At 39.6% G+C, this 21,939-nt stretch overlaps 1 protein-coding gene across 3 annotated transcripts; it reads right to left on the reverse strand.

Moving 5' to 3' along the window:
- Nucleotides 1–14,538, reverse strand: selenoh (selenoprotein H). 3 transcript variants are annotated; one of them, XM_034182025.1, is made up of 7 exons: nt 14,496–14,519; nt 13,404–13,521; nt 11,850–12,053; nt 8,972–9,089; nt 6,192–6,334; nt 4,477–4,590; nt 1–222 (listed from the first exon to the last, which is right to left on the reverse strand). In XM_034182025.1, exons 3-6 carry the CDS (start codon nt 12,046–12,048, stop codon nt 4,484–4,486), a joined length of 567 nt encoding a protein of 188 aa, XP_034037916.1. In that variant the 5' UTR covers nt 12,049–12,053; nt 13,404–13,521; nt 14,496–14,519; the 3' UTR covers nt 1–222; nt 4,477–4,483. The 3 variants fall into 3 exon arrangements, with proteins under 3 accessions (XP_034037916.1, XP_034037915.1, XP_034037917.1); XM_034182024.1 differs by having other exon boundaries at nt 4,471–4,590; XM_034182026.1 differs by lacking the exons at nt 11,850–12,053; nt 13,404–13,521 and having other exon boundaries at nt 4,471–4,590; nt 14,496–14,538.
- Nucleotides 14,539–21,939: the final 7,401 nt, after the last annotated feature.

The following is a 21,939-nucleotide window of genomic DNA, read 5'->3' on the forward strand; positions in this document are numbered from 1 at the left end:
TAAATGGGGAAAAAATTAGTCACTTTATTAACTGCCAACAAATGAGAAATGGACTAAAAACAGTGAACATGACAAATACTGGGATGTGCCGAAACGCTCCACTAGATGTCATGATGTATCCAGGTGATGTGAGCTGTAGGAGCTTGGATTATCAAAGGAGGGACTGAGAAGATCCCATGAGTCACTCCTCATCATTTTTGCTTCCATAGTCCACATCTCTGGCTGCAATAAATGAAAGAGGTGTTAAAATAAAAAACTGGAATACAGATCATTTTAAACACCACTTTACAGTGTTCAAACATGAAAGCAAGAAGCTCAGGTCCATCACCAGTCAAGGAATTTTCTAAAAAGAGTAGATTACATTTTATGGGTTGGTCTCTCTCTTTTATTATTATTTTTGCTTCACTTTCAGATACTGCATCATTTTGCAATAGACTGAAGTAAAACTCAATTGATCTGTCATTGACTTTGACCATGTGGCTAGAGGTTTAGGGTCTTCAATTCCCTGCTCAATAGATTACCTTATCCAAGATCTAGCTACTCACCAAATTAAAAATTAAAACTGAACCCAGGGTTGGTGGAAAACTGTAGACCCTCTTCTAACAGATCCTTTTCCTGATTGAATGGTCTTTAAAACAAGTCACATATTGGTAAAAAATGATCTAGTCTGCTTATTCTCCTGACTAGTCAGGAGGATACATGAAGTAGATATTTGAACAGAAACTGGTCACTAAGGTGGATGAGTTGGTGTCATTGTTATAGACTAGACTTGCATCTCAGATGTACTTTCTGGTAAGTTGTAGCTGAACTTTCAGGTTTTCTTTTTAATGAAATCCTCCTCAGTACCACTTCACCATGAAGCTGTATAACTGGGGATACAAAACTGGGGATACAAAACATGCACAATGCACAATTTCTCCAATCACAGCCACAGAAGTCTATAACTTCTTCTCGGTTGTCTGGGTGTCTTTGCTCACTCTTCTCGTTCTTGCACAGTCACTCAGGTTTTGAGAACTGCCTACTCCACACAGATTTACCATAGTGTGCCATACTGTTTGTATTTCTTCATAACTGATGTAAATAAAGTTCAAGACATATTCAGTGACTTGGAAATGTTCATGTATCCATCCCCCGACTTGTCTGAAGAAAACATTTACAGGTATTATACCAAAGGGGCTGATTACTTATGCAACCCATCATTTTGGCTTTCACATTTTTAATTAATTTATATCAAGTTGTAAAAATTTACTTTCAGTTTGAGTCTAAGATAATTTTAGAAATTTTTATATTGAGAAGCCTGTTTTACTTTTTGTATGTGAAATGCCATAAACAAATTAAAATGCGTGAAATACCAAGGGGTTGAATACTTTTGCAAGCCAATGTATTGTAGCTCTTGGTCAGAGTACCATATTTTCATTGTTATAGTGACGATATGCAGCTCTGTGTGTCTGTTTATGCAGATCAGGTCTCTCATATTGTAAAACTAAACAGTTGTTTGGCCAATTCTTGTACTTTTGAACTCAGAAGACAGAAATAACACTTTGAGACCCTGCTACACAGAGGCATTTATATAATTAATGATACCTCTTGGTTATTATGTAATTTATCAGTGAAATGGTTCTAAATCTTGGTATGACCTTTGACCCATCATCCCTTGACTTGCATATCCTTCCGACTACCAGCAAGGTAGTCAGGAGGATATATAGATTATATCTATTTCTCATGTTGGAATTATGAAATCTGTTGTATTTATGGTATGTTGATTTTTTTTATTTATTGCTATGGTAGTGGCTTGATGTTTTAACCTTCTGTGTATTTTAACTATTCTTGTAATTCTTTGGAATTCAGACATCTGAATGTTCCTCGCGATAGTGCTACATGCAGGGGTGAAAGTAGTTTTAATTTCTTGCAGGTGTAATCACAATCTATATCGCTTTATACAGTATTTTGTCTCTCCTCGAGCATCCTTGAAAAATAAACATTTCAATATTTTAGTACATGTATGGACAAACAAACAAAAAAAAGCAATTAGAAACACTTAACATATGAGGCAGCCTTTAATGCAGTTATGTGCAAATAGTAAAAAAAAAAAAAAAAAAAATTCAGAATCCTCAACTTATTTTATTTTAATTTCAATAATTGCTTAATTTAACACATGAGCGGTTAACAATTCTTTCTTTTCAGAACATGACAGCACTTGACGTTATTACTATGAACAGATTCTATTTGACTCTCAGGAGTCACTGACAACAATGAAGAACTCTAGAACAGTTACTCTCTAGCATATAGCCCAGTTTAACTATAGTTAAATAGAATAAACACTTGGATTGAGTTAAACTATTTGTGTCCGTCATTTTTAAATGCTAAAAATAGGTTGTAAAATTATGTTTTACATGTTTTGGGGTGGTGGTCAAGCAGTTATGTGCATTTGTTTCCAGTGTACCCCATCCCTGCCCATGTAATATGGAGTTGTGTCAGGAAAGACATCTGGTGTAAAACTTGTGCCAAATCAACATTCAGATGCTGTGGTGACCCTGAGTAAAAATCAAGGGAGAAGCTGAAGGGACTTGCAACCTGCTGTGAAAACTCATTAAGCTTTTCAACTTCAGGAAGCAGACAGTTAAGTCAACTTGCTTTTCTGAGTTATTAGTTCATTCAAAAGATTTTTTATCTGAATCAAATCTTGCTAGTTGCAATGTAACTAAAGCGCCGGTCACAACCCACCGTGCGTTTTTTTTTCGCCGTACGTTTTCTGCGGATGCCACGGCCACCACGTTTTTGTGAAAACGTACGGAGGCAGTAGCAAGAGGAGGGAGGGAGTACGTTCAACGCACGTCTCTAGGAGTGTAACGATAAAGAGAGTTGACAATAAAGCTGTGTGTGTGTGTGGGGGGGGGGGGTCGGCTTTTCTTTTGATGTGTGTGTTATGAGTGGGACCGGAGCGGCAGGTGTTTTTCGGCGTCGACGATGCATGAGCACGTCCAGCCTGTTAGTGAAAAGTCACACAAGTTGTGAAACACTGATAGAGGAATATATTCACTACACACTTGATTACCAGCTTTTTAAATTTCAACTTAATTCTAATTTATATATGTGTATCACAATCTTCAAGATCTGACACCTACAATTTAATTCCATAGTATGTGGTGAGTAGCCTACTGCCTACGTACGGATTTGGTTAATTCAATAGTAATTGAATGAAAATGTGCTGCTTTGAATCCGTACTGAGGCAGTACTCACAACGTGCGTCATCTGTACTGCTGGTGAATCCACAGCCTGACCGCAGCAAAAGTTCTGCATGTACTAAAACCTCTACGGCGTGTCTGCGTGCTCCTAAATTCGTACAGAGGCAGTACTCATGACGTACGGATCTCCAAATTTAGCCCACGTTTTTGCAAGTAGACTGCACACACGTGCAAGTACGGTGGGTTGTGACCACGGCTTTAACCTCCTCTTCTGTGTGAACTGAAAGGCTTACTGAGAACAAGTCAGCACGGCTTGATGTCCAGAAAACTTAAAAACCCTTCACAGCTTATTTACTTCAGTTCGCTCAACTATTCATTTTTTACAGTATTTGATGTTATTCCCTTTCCTTTTTATCCCCTGGGTTTTTGGCAGGCAGCAGCCCCCCTCTCTGACCACAACTATGTAACACCTTTCAATTTTTTACCAGTATGTTGCTCCGGACCGCACCGGCTTAAGGCCCACTGACATGAGCATGACTTTGATTCACGCACTTGCACGCATGTCGTCGTCGTAATAATCCCACCCGCTGTGTTCCACCGCCTGCCACGCGCTCTACTGTGGACGCTGCGAATATAAAATAATTATTTCTTAGTGGATTAAACATTTTCTCTGCAAGTTGTCTGTTGAAACGGCTCTAATTGCTTCCTGAATCACACAGGACTGCTCCAACAGCGCTGTTCGAACGTACACGCTGAATGAGCTGGAGAAAGCATTTGGAGCCATCTAAAAAGGTAATTATTTGACATGTTTACATTGTCATGGCTTAGTAAAACAGTTGCATTTTCTTTCCTTCTTGTCTGCAGCTGTTAAAGTATGTTTATGATAGATTTAACATCTCGTTATAATCCTTCAGATGAGCTGCGCTCTGATGTGATCCGCTGACATAACCACTTGCTCTGTTCACTTCTTCTTTACTCCACTTAATGTTGTCATGTTGGCAAGCATTTTGCGCCATGCAGCACGACATTTATGCGTGAAGGATTTTTTGAACATTTCAAAATTCTCTTTGCGCAACTGCATGTGCCGGCACCCCTCTCACGTTCAGTCTGCACCCTTTAAAGGCGAGTTTACTTCCCTGCACGACACAGGTCGTGCAAGTGCATGAATCGAAGTCATACTCGTGTCAGTGGGCCTTTACTTTCACCTCTGGCTACAAGCAAATTTATTATTGTTATTACACAATGTTGCATTAAAATATTTTTGAAAAGGCCAGAAAAGACAAACCATCACCAGGCATCTATTTGTCCTCAAGAGCCTCCTGCAGATCAGCAACTATTGCTTCAGGTTCCGGGAACTTCATTTTACGAGGGGGACCCTTCTTTATTCCAGTCCACAGTGAAATTTCTTTTGGGAGGAACACATGAAAGAAAAATGTCAATTGTAAGAACACTACAGATGATTATTATAAGCAGTACATTTGTGTTTACTATTTTCAGTCCAGCCATATCTGCACAGGAATGAAAGGAAGGAAAAGAGTGAATTTTATTTTCAGGCCAAGTCAATTTTTTTTGTGCACCATCTGACTTTTTAATAGCGCTTTAGTCCACTGTGTGGTCACTTCCTGTAGGTTTTAATGTAAAATAAAATGTGGAAACAGTTGTACAAAAAGGTGTGTGAGGGTTCTCGTCCTCCTAAATAAGATTATGACATTTTAGTGGGCCTACCACCCCACAACTAACCACTGCTGCTGTTTTCTAATGCAGGCATCATGTACTAGAAATACTCTGACCTACCACACACTTTGTTTAAATACTCCAGACTAATAGCATTTTAAAATGCAACTGACATAGTTTCTTATACTTCACATAAACAAGATTGCACATTATGGACCAAGCCCAAAATAATACACTAAAAATGCTATAACTAGACAATTTGAAAATTTTACAAGATTTTAAATTTTCTGTGTGAGTTACACTTTCATACTTCTTGTGTGCATGTGATGTCATGCAGCAACACGTAACGGGAGCAGCCGGAAGATGTTCATATCTCACTTGACGCAATGAAGCTTTTAGTGAAACCTGGGAGTCACCGCTTTGACACCAAATGATAAAGAAAACACAGTTTCATCTTGTCATATCAAACACTGCCCTGCGACCCCATCCCTTTTGGTCAGCTTTCATTTTTATTGGAATGCGTCACAGCCAGCTGTCACCAACTCCACTGTATGTGCTTGAAAAGTGCTACGAAGTGTTGGTTCATGACAGGTGGTCTGCAACCTTCAAATACTTCAGGTAGATTATACGTCTTGGTCCAGATTTGATCAAATTTACTGTGCAACTGCATATACTGTAAATATATTTATTTACAGTAGATATATTAGACTGACTACAGGAAACAGAAAAATCAGGATGGTACTTCAAGCCATGGTTATTATATTACATTAGCCTACATGGCTAATGTAAGGAACAACACATTAAAATGTACTGAAAATCATCTTCAAACAGATCTGATGGACAAAAACTGTCCTCGGTGCCAACAACACCACTGACACAACAGGAAAAACTAGTGCCGTCATGTTTTAAGAGCTTTGGTACTGAAGTAATGCTCAAGTATAATTCCACTGTCCAACTGACAGTAATCCACTGTAGCTACAGAGAACTTTAATTCCAGTACGTACAGCACCCATTAACTGATTAGTATCATAAACAAGTATTCATTATGAAATGCTGAGACTTGCACGTAGACAGCTTCAATTATTCAGGGTCAGGTTTGTTCTCCTGACAACTTCAGTGACAAGAACTGTATTTCATACCTTTCAGTGCTTGGATCACCACAACCTAAACACCATCACAACGTATCTCAGAGACAATAACTATAAAATGTGTACCCAGTACATGTCATTAAATAAGACAATCCATCCAAAATTCGACAGAGGACAATGGTTTATCTTTGAGGGACAACAGATGACCTGGTAGCATAGATTACCACCATTTCCTAATCCGCACCTTTGCCTTCCTGTAGCAGAGTGATCTCAAAGCTGTTCCTGCGGGGTTTCTCAGGGTTGATGATGACAGTTAGATCAGGACGCGCAGCCAAGAGGGCAGATTTCACCTCCTCTGCATTACGCCCATACACTCGTCAGCTTTTGCTGCCAGGAATAACAGATAAACCATAAAATATACAGGTGTCCAACATGTCCTGGTGAAGTGTGGGGGAAAAAAATCCAAGAAATGCACATCTGTGTTATAATTAGACATAGAAACTAGCCAATTACATTTACTTGAGTATTGCAGTTGTGCAGTTTTTAGCCATTTGTACTTCAGTTGAATATTTCTACAGTGCATCCGGAAAGTATTCACAGCACTTCACTTTTTTCACATTTTATGTTACAGTCTTATTCCAAAATGGATGAAATTCCTCAAAATTCTACACACACACACAATACCCTATAATGGCAATGTGAAAGGTTTTTGTTTTTTTTGAGATCACATCACATGTACATAAGTATTCACAGCCTTTGCCACGAAGCTCAAAATTGAGCTCTGATGCATCCTGTTGCCACTGATCATTCTTGAGATATTTCTACAGCTTAATTGGAGTCCATCTGGGGTAAATTCAGTTGACTGGACATGATCTGGAAAGACACACACCTGTCTACATATAAGGTCCCACAGTTGACAGTGCATGTCAGAGCACAAACCAAGCATGAAGTCAAAGGAATCGTCTGTAGACCTCAGACAGAATTGTCTTGAGGCACAAATCTGGGGAAGGGTAAAGAAACATTTCTGCTGATTGGAAGGTCCTAATGTGCACAGTGGCCTCCATCATCTGTAAATGGAAGAAGTTCAGATCCACCAGGACTCTTCCTAGAGCTGGCTGCCCATCTAAACCGAGCAATTGGGGGAAAAGGGCCTTAGTCACCCTATCTGTAAGGGAGCGCCCAGCCACCACCAGGGTGGCTGGGCGCTCCCTTAGACATAGAGTGAGGAGCTCTGTCACTCGGGAGGAGCTCGGAGTCAAGCCACTGCTCCTCCACGTTGAAAGGAGCCAGCTGAGGTGCCTCGGGCATCTTTTCTGGATGCCCCCTAGACGCCTCGCTGGAGAGGTGTTCCGGGCACGTCCCATCGGGAGGAGGCCCCGGGGAAGACCCAGATCATGCTGGAGGGACTACGTCTCTCAGCTGGCGTGGGAACGCCTCGGGGTTCCCCTGGAGGTGCTGAGGGAGGTGTGTGTGGATTGGCAGGTCTGGGCGGCTTTGCTTGAGCTGCTGCCCCCGCGACCCGACCTAGGATAAGCGGAAGAAAATGGATGGATGGATGGGCCTTAGTCAGGGGTGGGAGCTCCTGATGAGCCACTCCTCATCAGGCTGATCTGATGAGACAAATTTTAAACTCTTCGGTGTGAATTTTGGTGTCAAAATTCAGCTGGCAGCCTGGTGCTCAGAGAACAACCTCGCTCTGAACACTAGGAAGACCAGAGAGATCATCATTGACTTCAGGAAACACTGCACCGACCCTGACCCCCTTCTCATCAACAGCGAGCATGTGGAAAGGGTCCACACCTTCAGGTATCTCGGCATTCTCATCTCAGACTGCATCTCCTGGTCCAACAACATCTCCTCTATCCTCAAGAAGGCTCAGCAGCGGCTACATTTCCTGAGAGTCCTCAGGAAGTACAACCTCAACACCGACCTGCTGCTGGCCTTCTACCGCTCATCCATTGAGAGCCTGCTGACATACTGCATCACAGTATGGCTTGGCAGCTCCTCCGCTGCTGACAGGGAGAGAATGCAGAGGGTTGTTAAGGCAGCACAGATCATCGGCCACCCTCTCCCCTCCCTGTTGGACATTTACACCTCCCGCTGCCTCAGCAGAGCCAACGCGATCTCCAAAGACTGTATGATCAGCAGATCCCTCAGTGCTCTGCCCTGTTTGACCTGATGCCCTCAGGCAGGTGCTACAGGCTCACAAGGACAAAAACAAATAGACTGAAAAACAGTTTCTTCCCCAAAGCCATAACCATATTGAACTGCACTGATCCTCCTCGTGCAATCCTAACCATGTGCAATAACCCAATCACCCATGGACAATATACATTTCTGTGCAATATATTTATATCCTAGCCACACCTTGGACTAGTGTCAATTGTATATATATATTTTCCTTACATTGTTGAGTTTTTCTTTATATCTTGTTTTTGATACATACTCTTGTACTATTTTTATCTATTTTTTGCACTATTTTTATTCTATCTTATTGCACTGCAACTGGATGGCCCTAAGCTCGTTGTATCAATGTACAATGACAATAAAAGGTATTCTGATTCTGAATGTCAGGCGTCATATTTGGAGGAAACCAGGCTGTTTATAAGAATATGACGAATCACTAGGTGTGGCAGCAAACACTTCGGGGTATCAGGTCAGGACACTAATTGCGATGGTGAGAGTATAAAAAAGAAGATGCAAAATCTCTTTAGCGACTTGACTGTTTATATAGCGATATGTGTAAATTTGTGTGGTTCTGCAACAACAGAGAACAAAATAGAGTGATTAACAACTACAATCCACCATAAACCCCAATCGGCCACAAAATACAAGTACATACACAACTTATATCAGAACTGAAATCTATTAATATTAGCATGAAGATATGATAAGCATGGTGGTGGCAGCATCATGAACACTGAGATGCTGTTATCACTGAGAAGTCATTCAATATTTAATATTGAAGTACATTTTAGTGAGTAGAAAGAAAGTTAATTCTCTGTGTGATGTGGCTTCACTCACCAGTGTTCAATAATGACCCTTTGGCCTCCCTGACTGCTCTCGTGCGCTGCATTCTTTTTCTCCACTACAGCTGCTTTCTCCTCTTCCTCCTCCACTTTGCGCTTTCTCCCCCGACGACCTGAACAGTACACAAAGCTTTAAAGAAGCCAAATGTCTCAATTATTTTCCCATCACTTCAGTGGAGTCGTTTCTCCACCGGCTACACTAAAATACAATAGACGAAATGGGGACTGACAACCAGGAAATGGTGGTAAAATGTAACGAAATGGAGCAGACTGACTCCAAATATGATTAAATATTATTCAATGAAGTACTTTTAATTTTTATGGAGCGAAATGGGACTGATAATGAAACGGAGTAAAACATAGATAGATCAGACTGACTCCAAATATGATTCAATTAAGTACTTTTATTTAATGTTTTAGTGAAATGGGGACTGATAATAACGAAATGGAGGTAAAACAGCGAAATAGATCAGACTGACTCCAAATATGATTCAATTAAGTACTTTTATTTAATGTTTTAGCGAAATGGGGACCGATAATAGGGCAATTCTGTGGTAATAGAATTACAATCAGAGCAAATTTTGACCATAGTTTTAGCCACTATCACAAAATGATTGGCTTGGATTGGTAGAACACCTATCAGTTATCTACTCCTTGACCCCAGCTATCATGTATAAAATATTGGTGAACTTATCTATTTACTGTAGAGCAAATATGAGGCATGGAATGTCGGCAATGGAATTACCTCAGAAATTTGATGGAAATTTTTCTTGATTTGCATTCCAATTTGCTCTGAATTGATGGTAGGTGGGCATAACTTGCCCACAATTTCTCAGAGCCTATTATGTGGGCTAGGAAAACCAGTCTTTGTTTAGGAGAAATCTTGCTTTATTAACCAATGACATCCTTACAAAAGTAACATGCCTGTGGCAACGGAATTACAAACTGGTAACGGAATTACAGTCTCTGAAATAACTGAACATATCATTGCATCTAGCCTTTGTGAATTATTGAAAACCTTCTGAAAACACAAAGCCTGCTAGTTGACATAAGAAAAACATAAGATTTAGACAATTTCATGCCAATTAGTTCTCTTCAAGCAGTTATAGTTAAAAAATGAGTGGTTGGTCACAAACTATAGTGGTAGTCCAGTTCACTAATTCACTGTAGCTTTGTCAATAGTGTCTCTGAATGCAACGGAGAAATAACATGAATGAATGGAGTGGTAACGGAATTACATTCTTACAAATAACTGACCATCAATGCATCTAGCCTTTGTGGATTACTGAAAACCTTCTGAAACACAAAGCCTGCTGCTTGATATAATAAATAATAATTAAAAAAAAACCCATAAAATTTAGACAATTCATGCCAAATAATTTTGCTGTTCAAGCAATTATAATTAAAAATTGAAGGGGCGGTCACAAACAACTGTCCAGACTAATTCACTGTAGCTTCATCAATAGTGTCGCTGATTCTCAAGTGAAAGACTTAATCCTCTTGAAAATGATTTAAAATATTTGAATGTGTAACACAGACATACTATTAGTAATGATGAACAAATGGGATGGTAACGGAATGAATGAACCTTACATCATCTGTCTTTACCCAACTTTTAAATATCTTTTCACTAAACAAAATTTCAAGTAACAGGCTGTTAACCAGGAAAAAAATGATCCCTCAAAAGCTGTGTAGAACTAAACAAATAAATTTCATTTAACATATAGTTTTGGGATAAACGGTGTTTGCAGAACTACTGGGTAAAAAGTTGCACTACAGCATCACTTGGAGCACTACTGCTTGAAAGTGATCCTGTCTCGCCTGTCCATCTGAGGTTCTGGCAAAAGTTCGACAATGTTTTCTCTGTGAACAGTTTCAGTGTCCTCCTCCTCAGGCTCTGGCCAAATGTATTTATCAAAGGCAGGAATTTTCTTTAAGAACTTCACCACAATATCCTCACCAGATACGGAGATTACCTGGCCCAGAAACTTCCTTTGGTTCTTCTGGTGGGAGTACTTGACTTTCACCCAGTTTCCAACAGTAACATCTACACCTGCAGCCCTTTCACCTTCCAGTGGCAGATCAGGTCCAGCATCATCAGTATGATCAGCAGATCCCTCAGTGCTTTCATCACTGCAACAGTCCCTTCAATATCACGGCGGGCAATCTTACCCTCGGTTACCCACTGCTGCCACTTTATGACCTTTGTGCCTACATCATCAGCAGGAGATAGGCGTGCCCACCCGGGACAGTCAGGGCATTCTCCAGTCATGCATTTCTCCTCAGTTTGATCACATATGCCAAGAGCTATGAACTCCTTGAAGGAAGTCGGAATGTTGACCCCAGCCTTATTCAAGGATTCAACAAGGAGATGAACATTCTCATGGTACACAAGCAGGAATAATGAGGGATATCCTGCTGCAAAACTACATTGATAGGCCTTAGCTTTGCAAAGTGTGAAAAACACACTTTGTCATCAGGGTGTTCTTGTTTATACATTGCATGAGACTGCTTAAGTGTTGTAAGCATGTACTGTTTCTGTAGGACCTGTTTTGGCTCCCCAGGCTTTCGAACAATGACACAGTCTTTCTGACCTGGGCATATCCATGATTCATTCAAATAAAGGTTTTTCACCCTTTCCCGGACAGCTTCATTGATATTATTTCCATCATTCCTGTCGTTAGCTGGACACTTGCTGGACTTCATACCAAAATCAGTTCCAATGGCTTCTATCACTGCTACTCTTTTACGAGGAGAATTGGGTAACACCTGAAGAACCATTTTCTTGGCTTTCCTAAGTGCCTGTGGAGACTTGAATAGGTTAACCACCAGAGTGTTTCCTGTCTTGCATGTTTGTGCAGATGACTTAGTACCTCTTCCATTCTTAGTGCGGAATGAGGCAACCCTCTCTCGATTTTTTACCCGCTCTGCTAAAGCTTCCTCTGCTGTCATGTTCAGCTTCTTGGATCGTTTTCGGTCACGGTCTTTTTTTCTGATGAGATCCATCTTTTCATCATTTTGCCTCAGCCTTTCACGGTATCGCCGCATCTTTTCTTTTGGCTCCAAAGGCATGATGTCTGCAATATAAGGAAGGGCAATGTGAATGTCATAGTAATCAACCCCATCAGGGTTTGTGCCAACAGATGGAACAGGGGTACAACATACATGAATGTTTTACCACTTTTTAAAGTAAATAATAGTACATGCTGCTACATGTATTTGTTAGGTAATGAAGCAAAAATGTATCATTTTTAGGATGATCAATTCATTTTAATGGGGGTGGGGGGTAGAAATCCTGTCCATTGGAGGATGGGATTCAAAAATACATCAGCAATAAAATAAAATAAAACCACTCTCTCGCGTGAGCTCTCCCTCCCCCCCCCTTTCTCTCTGTGTGTCTAATCAGAGCTGCGATTCTTTAAAATAAATGCGCTCGTTACATGTCGGTGCGCTCATCAAATGCCCTGATCGATCAGTCTGATCAACGCTGAAAAGTGCTGTGACTCTTTAAAATAAACGCGCACTCGCTGCATGTCGGTGCGCTCATCAAACGCCCTGATCCATCAGTCTGATCAAAGCTGAAAAGCGCTGTGACTCTTTAAAATAAACGCGCACTCGCTGCATGTCGGTGCGCTCATCAAACGCCCTGATCGATCAGTCTGATCAAAGCTGAAAAGAGCTGTGACTCTAAAATAAACGCGCACTCGCTGCATAAAAAAAAAAAAATAATAATAATGTTAAATGACTCTGTTTTTGAGCCGCACCACACCATGCAGTAGAGAACAGAGCGCACTTCCAGAGGCAGAAAATAGCACTGAAACTGGTGCAGCATGGCACACGCGACTGTGTGCACACATTAAAACGCGAACACATGCAGCTGCAAGTATGAACACTGTTAAAGGCTGAGTACGCGTGTATTTCTGCCGTATTTAAATGAAACACAATGCTGCAATGAGCAGCTCTGCGAATACACCACTGTGGAAGCCCCTTATCCCTAAACATTTGTTTCTCTTTTATGCCAATATCTGGGCATGACAATACACTGTTTATACCTTGCAGCATCTCCAGGAGGCTCCATGGTGTTTACCCTCATTTACTTAGGCCAAACAAACAGATTTGCATAAAAAGAATATTGATTTATTAAACCATTACAATCTACATGTAAAACTCATTACAAATGCAAACAATGAAATAGACAATACTCACTTGTGTCTTGGATGTTACTGGATGAAAAATCTGCACAATTTTCACATGTGGCCTCACAAGTTATGGCTTCCAGAAAGGCCTAACAGTGCCATCTATTGTTCCTGATTCACTAAAACAATTAAATTAGAATGTGCTGCCACCTTTTTTTTTTCCCCAAACGGAAACCAAAATTTCTATCTCAAGATTAAAGAAAAGTAAAGTTTGTGTACTATGTGTACTACCTGTAATTCCGTCACCGATGTAATTCCGTTACCACATTTTCTCCCAAGTGTGATAAACTCCACACTGAAATTCACTTCAACAGGGTCCTACAGGAAGGGAATCTTGAAGGGCCTTCTCCTAAATCAAGGGATAGGGTGATCACCTAAATTACAGGGTAATTACAGTAACGGAATTCCCACTAAAAAGGGGTAAAATTCAAGACCTTGGTAGGAATTCCATGACTGAGGTATATAAAAATGAACTGCTTTATCAATAAGTTGTAGCTGTGAGCCAATTATTCAGGCAAAAATTAATGGAAAAGTATAAGACAAATATACAAATTTTTCTGTAATGGGAAAAAAAAGCATATGGAGCTAACTCCCGACTGAAAAATAGGCAGTTATTAATTTGAATAGAAAAAAAACAACAAAAAAAACCCTGATATATTTAAGGGTTTTTTGCTCCATATTTCTCTAAGGGTCAAGGTTTGGAAAATCAACTTTATATTTGTTTAAAATAATGTTTGATTTTTTGGTTTTCTAGCATTTCTGCTGTAGAAATAGATCAGACTGGCTCCAAATATGATTCAATTAAGTATGAAACGGGACTAAAACATAGCGAAATAGATCATACTGACACCAAATATGATTCAATTAAGTACTTTTATTTAATGTTTTAGCGAAATGGGGACTGATAATAACGAAATGGAGCAGACTGACCCACTGACTGAAGTTTCATCTCTTGAACGCCAGATGGCGCACCGCCCCTACTACAGGTACTGAGTGCGTCTCACAAAAAAAAACCAAAAAAAAAAAAAACAACCCACAAACCAAAAGCCAAACAATTAAATAAAAGTACTTTTTGGGACTCAGTCTGGTTCACTCTGCTCCATTTCGTTACATTTTACCCCCATTTCGTGATTATCAGGCTCCATTTGGCATCTTTCTCAACTAGCTACCAAAAAGATTAAACAAAACACGAAGACAATCGCAAAACAAACGACAAAAACCTCCTACAGCATGTACATAATGCGTCTGATAATGCATATGATTAACATTTATACGTAAATATTTAAGTTAAAACCCAGACCAAAGTAAAACCATGAGTAATACCTGCACTTGTGGACGCCATTGCTGCCAAAGTTTGCGCGCGCGCGGACTAAGACTGTACCAATGTGTCTGACTGCAGGGGTGCAGCATCCAGCATGGCGGACCACACCATTATTCAGGGATTTGGGGAGCGCCTGAGGCCTGCAGGGGATGGTGACCAAGTGGTTAGTGTACGTTTCGTTTTAGTGCAGAAGGTTCCCGGTTCAAATCCCACCCCTGTGCATTTCTCCATGTGGCGTCAGGAAGAGTGTGCGGTGTAAAACTTGTGCCAAAATGGCAACCCCAAGTCCAAGCAAGGGAGGTGTGTGGGTGTCTCGATAGCTTCCTTCATTAATCTCCTTTTTGAGATCTGCCTACTTGACACACATTAAGAATACGGTACCAGAACCACTGTTTGTATGTTCTGTTTTTATTAATTGAAGTAACAGAAGTCCAAGGCATATTCACTGACTTGGAAATGGTCATGGACTCATAGCCTGACTCCTCTCGAGAAAACTGGCTGCAAAAATGATAAATTTATCTTTACGTTTAGAATAAATTGCCTTGTCCAAACTTTTTTTTTTGGAATGTGTTGCACTCCTTAAATACAGGAATGGATTAACAAATTATCTTGGGTTGACATTGTTTGCAATGAAACAGTTCACTTTTTTTGCATTGTGCATATTATCTCAACTATTTCTGGTTTGGGGTTGTATGTATTTTATACTGTCTTATCCTTGGGACTGATTTATATTTGCATTTTTTTTACGAATGTCGATATAATTTATTATGTTAGCAGGATTAGCAGGTATTGTAGTTTGGTGACATTAGCTCATAGCGATAGCCTCACTCCACACTAACCCTAATACTCTACAGTTACTGAGGTAATACGTTGGTCATTATAATACTCAAACCCAAGCTACTCACAAAGAACATCACCACCCTGTCCACACAAATATGCTTTAATAAAACACCTGAACCAAGTTTTGCTGGTTAGTTTTAGCTTGTTCTGTAAGGCTGCGTTCAGACAGGAGTTGGCAATAGGTTATTTCTGAATGTGAACTGCGCAAATCAGATTTAAGCCAGATTTCTCTCTATCCAGCTCAGCCCACCTGCAAGAGGTCTGAAAGCAAATGTGGCTAGAATCCAGCTAGCTTGGGGATCATGACACCAAACTCCCACATTACGTCCATGCGCTCACAGCGTTCTCTCCACTGTGGCGACATTCAGTAAGGCTGCAATGGATTGAACAGCAAACAACCTTTATTCTCTGTGGCGCGTTCTCGCCCAGAGAATCCACCTGGTGCGTTCCCTTCCATGTGTCCCACACAAACCTGCACTCCCACCTCCAGATCATACACCTGCACTCCCAAATCCGCATTGACGCACACGCTTCCACGCTCTCACTGTGAGACACGTCTCTTTCGACTTCAGCCAGCTTGAGGTTGGACACGTGTTGGATGAACCAGATTTGAAAAACAGGTCTGAACGCTATCTGGCTAGAAGACAATCCTGATTGAACCTGGCTTGAGCCGAATTGCCAGCCCGAGTCTGAACTCATGACTCTGTAAGCTCTTCCTCCTTCTCAGTGACTGAGGATCCAGAAACGCGAATGTCTCACCAAAATCCACACTTTCACAGAATACAGATATACTTTTAATGACTGAATCCAGGCCACTGAAAACTTTATTAGTCTTCTCGATCCAAATCAACCGCAAACTCGACTTTTCACTCAGCTTCTCAGGTGCTGCATTCAGAGTTTCCATTGATGCCACTCAAAGATAGATAGTTTCTGAATGCAGTCCTTGAACAGTGGGACTTTGAGGATATTTTACACAAAACGTGACCCACAGGTGGTTTACGGGAGATAAAACATCGCACAATATGATCCCCGTAGTGAAAAGGGCCTCTCTTACTCTAAATGGCGCATTGTATTTCAGCTTTATAGTATTCTTTAAAAATAGTGCAGCCTTGATGAAAGCTGTTTACAAAATAAAGAACTTGTAAGTGAATTTGGAGACCATGCATCTGATTAGTCGGGGCCAAAGAAAGACTACTGGACTGAACTGTCTCCATATTTGTACAAATAAATGCATGCTGACTTTAAACATTATAAACAGACTTTATGAATGAATGAGAGTCTTTATACAATGGTCATTGAAGCTATAATTGTAATTAACTGACAAATACAATTAATACAAATAAATAATACTAGTGCGTTGCCTGTGGGGATCCATGGGCTCTAGATTGGGTAGTGTTTATAAAATAGGTAGCTGACATTTTTTAAGGGTGGTCTTAAATTTTGCAAAGTTTCTATAATGAGTTGGAATGGAGTGTGAGTCCAGAATGTTTTTAGAACCTTAGACCTCAATATTTTTTAGAAGAAGAACTCAATCCTTTTATTTCCTTTTAATTATGTAATTTTTCAATGTTAATTTAAAGTGTAGGTGACACAATATGTAATGTTTTTGAGTATTTAAGACTAAAATTAAACAACAGTTTGAAATTTATCCTTTCCTGGTGCACAGTTACCGAAGAGATAAATATTCGGATTTTGAACTGTCCACTACTAAAAACTATGAATTTCCCGGCGAGTCCCAACATTGGAGAAGAAAGAGGAAGTGATATCAGTGCTGGAACCATTATCTTAATAGTCCCATTAATTTATGGATTTATACAGGACAGCCCCATTTCCACCGAGTGGTTCGGGTCGGTGATGCACATTTTTTTATATGTGTCAGAATGGTTAATTCTCGCCGACAGAATCTTTTCAATTAGCAGGTGGAGCACTTTTATTAACAAGCACACTCGCACAGTGTTGGCTGCTTCTCCACAGTCTTTTAACTTGCAGCGCAAACAGGAGAAACTCAATCCATCAGCCGCAGATGCAATGAACAGATTACACCTGTAGCTGACCTTGTCAGTTGCGGATCAGTACAGGAGAGACTCGAACCATCATGGACTTTTCTTTAGCGAGGACAACGAATTCAATTATTTTCAGACATTTTCATCAGACTGAAGATGAAACGGACAGGTAAGACTATATTATTTACTCCTTGTGTGAATGGTTTTAATATTTAATAATAACGTATTACGCTACTAACGTACAGTACACTATCTATTCAAGAAGGAAACCATTTTTGTTTTAAAAATAGCTGATATTTTCAGTTCCTTGTGACATTTTTCAGATTTGAATGTACCTGTTTCTCAGGAAAAAAAAAAAAAATCATAAATAAAAAATCCACAGCATCACTTTTTTCTGATGTCACAAATAGTAAAACTTTTTTAAAATCAGTTGATTAGACCAAAGATCTGGCAAAAAAAAGTTTATCATCTCCACCTGCATGCCGAAATCACCTGCATTATTTATTTATTTATTTATTTTATAATCACCATTCTGTGTTCTGAACTCTGCCAAGGGCTGAAATAGAGCGCAGGCTTCAGACAGCTGTTGTTTATTCTTCACCTGCGCACTTCTCATCGACTTTTATTGTTCAGGATTTTTGAAAAATATCAACATTTTATCAATTTTAGTGATTATTTGTGCACATTTTTGGTGTCACCTACACTTTAATGTATTTATAAATTGTTTAGGTTCTTGTTATGATATACACACTATTATTGTTATTATTATCACCATCATCAATATTATTATTTTATTTTATTATTACTTCTATTTTGTCATTTGACTTTTTAAATGGACCACAATGGAAATGTTTTCACTTTCTTTTATTCTTCTTTTATCATACATGTATTTTTAACATATTTAATTACATTATGTACTTACATTGAACTTACTAAATAAAGTTATGCACACACGCATACATGTACACAGACACCACTTCGTTTTTAATATATAGATGTTTTACTGCCCCCTGCTGAAATGGTGTGTGAGTACAGACTGTAATTAGCATGTCCATTCACTGTTGTTAGCTAATATCGCTAATTTCTCCAAAAATATTAGTCCTATCCACCTTACATTTTTGCGGCATTCATCCTTGACCCAAAATACATAAGCATACCAAACCGTAAATGTCAGCTCTCAGTTTCTCCATGATCAAAGCCATACACACACACACACACACATGCACACATGCATATATACATGCACACAGAGGCCACTTATCTTGTATTTATATATAGCTTGGTGTTCTAAAATAATTTAACAATTCTGTCTTATCTTCATCATTCCATCCTGCCACAGCCTGCACACACTTTGAAACCACACTTGCCTTTTGTCAGTAAACTAAGAAAACAGCAACAGATGAATGTGGTCTCATGGGATTTCTTTGTATAATCCCCAAAATCCAGATTTGTGAGGGACAGTGTGAAAAACAGCTTCCAAAACAACCAAAAAGGTGAAAAACGCTGCAGGGCAACAGATGGATGTGTTTGAGTCCCAAGAATTCAAATGCAAATAGGACCAGAATAGCAATATGATGCTCTGAGTCACATTTTCGGAAAGTCGACGTCACACGTTGTCTCTGCAAACAAACAAGGGTTTTATGTCCTCCAAGAGCGGTGCGACTGACTGGCAGGCACCCATTTAACCAAGTTTTCTTTTGTCCTCCTGAAGAACCCACACTGCATCATGAGCACACACTCGGATCTTTCACTCAGTGTGCTGAGACACACATCACTTCCTGCAGATCCCGTTCCATCTTTCCAGTCTGTTCCAAAATATATTTAGCTTCCATAAGCTTTCAGCAATGCCAGCAGAACATCACACAGACGTGCCCTGTCTTCACCCCAGATTTCAACTTTTACTTCTTACGCACTCAAGGCCGGATGCACACAGTGTCGCCTCACTTCAGTTTGTGTAACACAGTCTGTGCACATGGTCATGCACACACATTTTTGTACACCGTTAAGGATACCACCCTTCCCCACGTCCGAAAGGACCTGGAAGTGTTCCTTGCGTGTTCATGAATCGTGAGAGACACAAAAAACTCAGAATTCAATTTGCAATTATACAGACCTTAAAAGGTTTATTGAAGAATACAGCAGAACCGATCAGAGGATGGTCATCATTCACCAAGCGCAGGGTGGGTTCAATGCAACACACTTTATTACGCAACAACGATACCAACAGGTTGTGTGTTCAGCAAAGAACCTCGAATGCTGGAAACACACAATCTTTATAGGGTTGGTTCAGTTCAGTTCAGTCGAGGTGTTATTGTCTTCTGATTGGTTAACCGGGAGAGACCAGGAGGTCATGAGAGGTCTTCGGGAAGTTGGCGGGGGAAAGGTCTTCGAGAAGTGGCATGGGGGGAATGTCTGGGGCAAACGGATTGCTGAGTCAGATGTCTGGCTGGACATCTGATCCTAAAACCAGTTTAAACCTGTTCAACAGTCCATATATGGCGGTGTCTTCAATTTTAGTGTGCCATTGTACAGACAGCGAGAAACCACAGTTCTAATATCAGCACAGATGAAGGTTTCAGTTCCTATGTCAGGAGAGTCAAACATTTCCACAGGGAGTCAGCAGAAAAAGGTCACATCAGAGTTCATTCAACAGCAATAACACATTTAAACAATTAATAATAATGAAACATTATTCTAATTACATGATAAATCATACAAAGCATTTCCAAAGGATTATGTGTAGTTTAACAAAACATAAGATCTTTAAACATATTATAGCATAAGCATCATGCCGGCATCAATAATGACTTTATTCAAAGTGGTCAATGCCGGGCTTATCTATAGGAAATTAACAGCAGTTACACATGGTCAGTACAATTCATCATAAGCACATATTACAATCCTTAATTAAACCATATAATATTGTATCATTTCAAAATCATCCTAAATCAATTAAACACCTATCAAAACATAAGCATACACTTTCTCATTTGTTTGGCATCATGATAAATCCCGTCAGCACATTATAGCAACAATATCACACCATAGCCTTTATTCAATCCATACAGTACCTTGTTCATTAGAACAGGACGGTGCACCTACTTCTAAACATTTGTTACTTTCCAAAATAATGACCACAAAGCATTCTATTAAATGTGATAACTTTTAGCATTGTTAGCATGCAAAGCTAATTACGAGCAAAATGACATATATATCTTCAACACACATGCAAGGAGGGGTTAGGGTTAGGGGCAACAAGGGAAGATGGATTTCATTCATGAATCCAGATCTGTGCATAGTTTCTCTCAGATCTCTCATACGCACTTTGTAACACTGAAAAGCAAATTAATAAGAGTTGCATTTCATTAAAATCAGTTTGCTTGTGTTAATTTACTTCCTTGTTGCTGCTTCATGTGGGCTTTATGTGCCCCAATGTCGAGCCACGTTTTTGAGGGTTCATTGTCTTGCATTGTTCATTTGTTTTTATATTTATGATTAAGTTATAATTATTAGGACTCCAGATTTTTAGAAGCAGATTTTAAAATATATTCCAAAATAAATGCTAATTAAATTATATCAGATAGTAATTACTAAAATTGGTTGATTTGCATTTATAATTTATAAATGCAAATCAACCAATTTTTTCCGCTTCAGGATTATAAAAAAAAAAGGGGGGGGGGGGATTTAAGATCAGTTTATCATGAGATACATGGGAAACTTGTGCATCGACTTGATCTGTCTTCTTGCAACAAACTCCATGAAGCTGTATAACTAGTGACTTGCACTATGCACAGTTTCTCAAACCTTAACCACAGAAGCATAAAACTCCATCAGAATTGCCAATGGTGTCTTGATGGATTCCCTCAATTGCCTCCTTCTTGCACGGTTACTCTGCCTACTCCAGATAGATGTACCGCACAGTGCCATACTGACTAATGCAAATGAAGTCCAAGACTTGGAAATGGTCATATATCAATGCCCATGACTCATTTGAAGAAAACAGGTTGTACAAGTAATGATTACTATAAATTCATCAAAGGATGTCAATAAATTGGCCATGTATATTTCATATCTTTTTTTTTTAAATTTCACAATATGAAAACATTTTTTGTTGTTGATCAGTAATGTTGGGCGTCTTATTAAATATTATCCATATACAAAATTGGCTCATGTACATTTATTTCTAATCATATTGTAAAATCTACCCTAAAAACTCATGGCTGCCGCTGATGCCAATCATGACAACATAAGCTGTTATGGAAGAAGGTTGTAAAGATCTTTTTTTTATGAAAGCAAGCCTCTGAAAGTGGAGGTATCATGTACAATATTATTTGTTAAAAAACTGAAAGTCTACACTAGAGCCCTGCGTGAGACTGATTTTTTTCATCGCATTCCTGCTACCTCCTGCTGAATTTTGGACTGTTACAGCTCACACCCGCAACGTGTGTGTTACACTCCCACCCGTTCCCGCAATGTGCCTGTCCAGTCCCGCCCGCACCCATATAATGCTGAGAACTTATGCCTGCACAGTAATAGAGATGCATTCATTTTGTGTTTCCTCCTGTTCCAAGGGGAAAAAAAACACGTCATTTAGGCTATTATA

Source organism: Thalassophryne amazonica, chromosome 11 (genome assembly GCF_902500255.1).
Source record: "Thalassophryne amazonica chromosome 11, fThaAma1.1, whole genome shotgun sequence".
NCBI lineage: Eukaryota > Metazoa > Chordata > Actinopteri > Batrachoidiformes > Batrachoididae > Thalassophryne > Thalassophryne amazonica.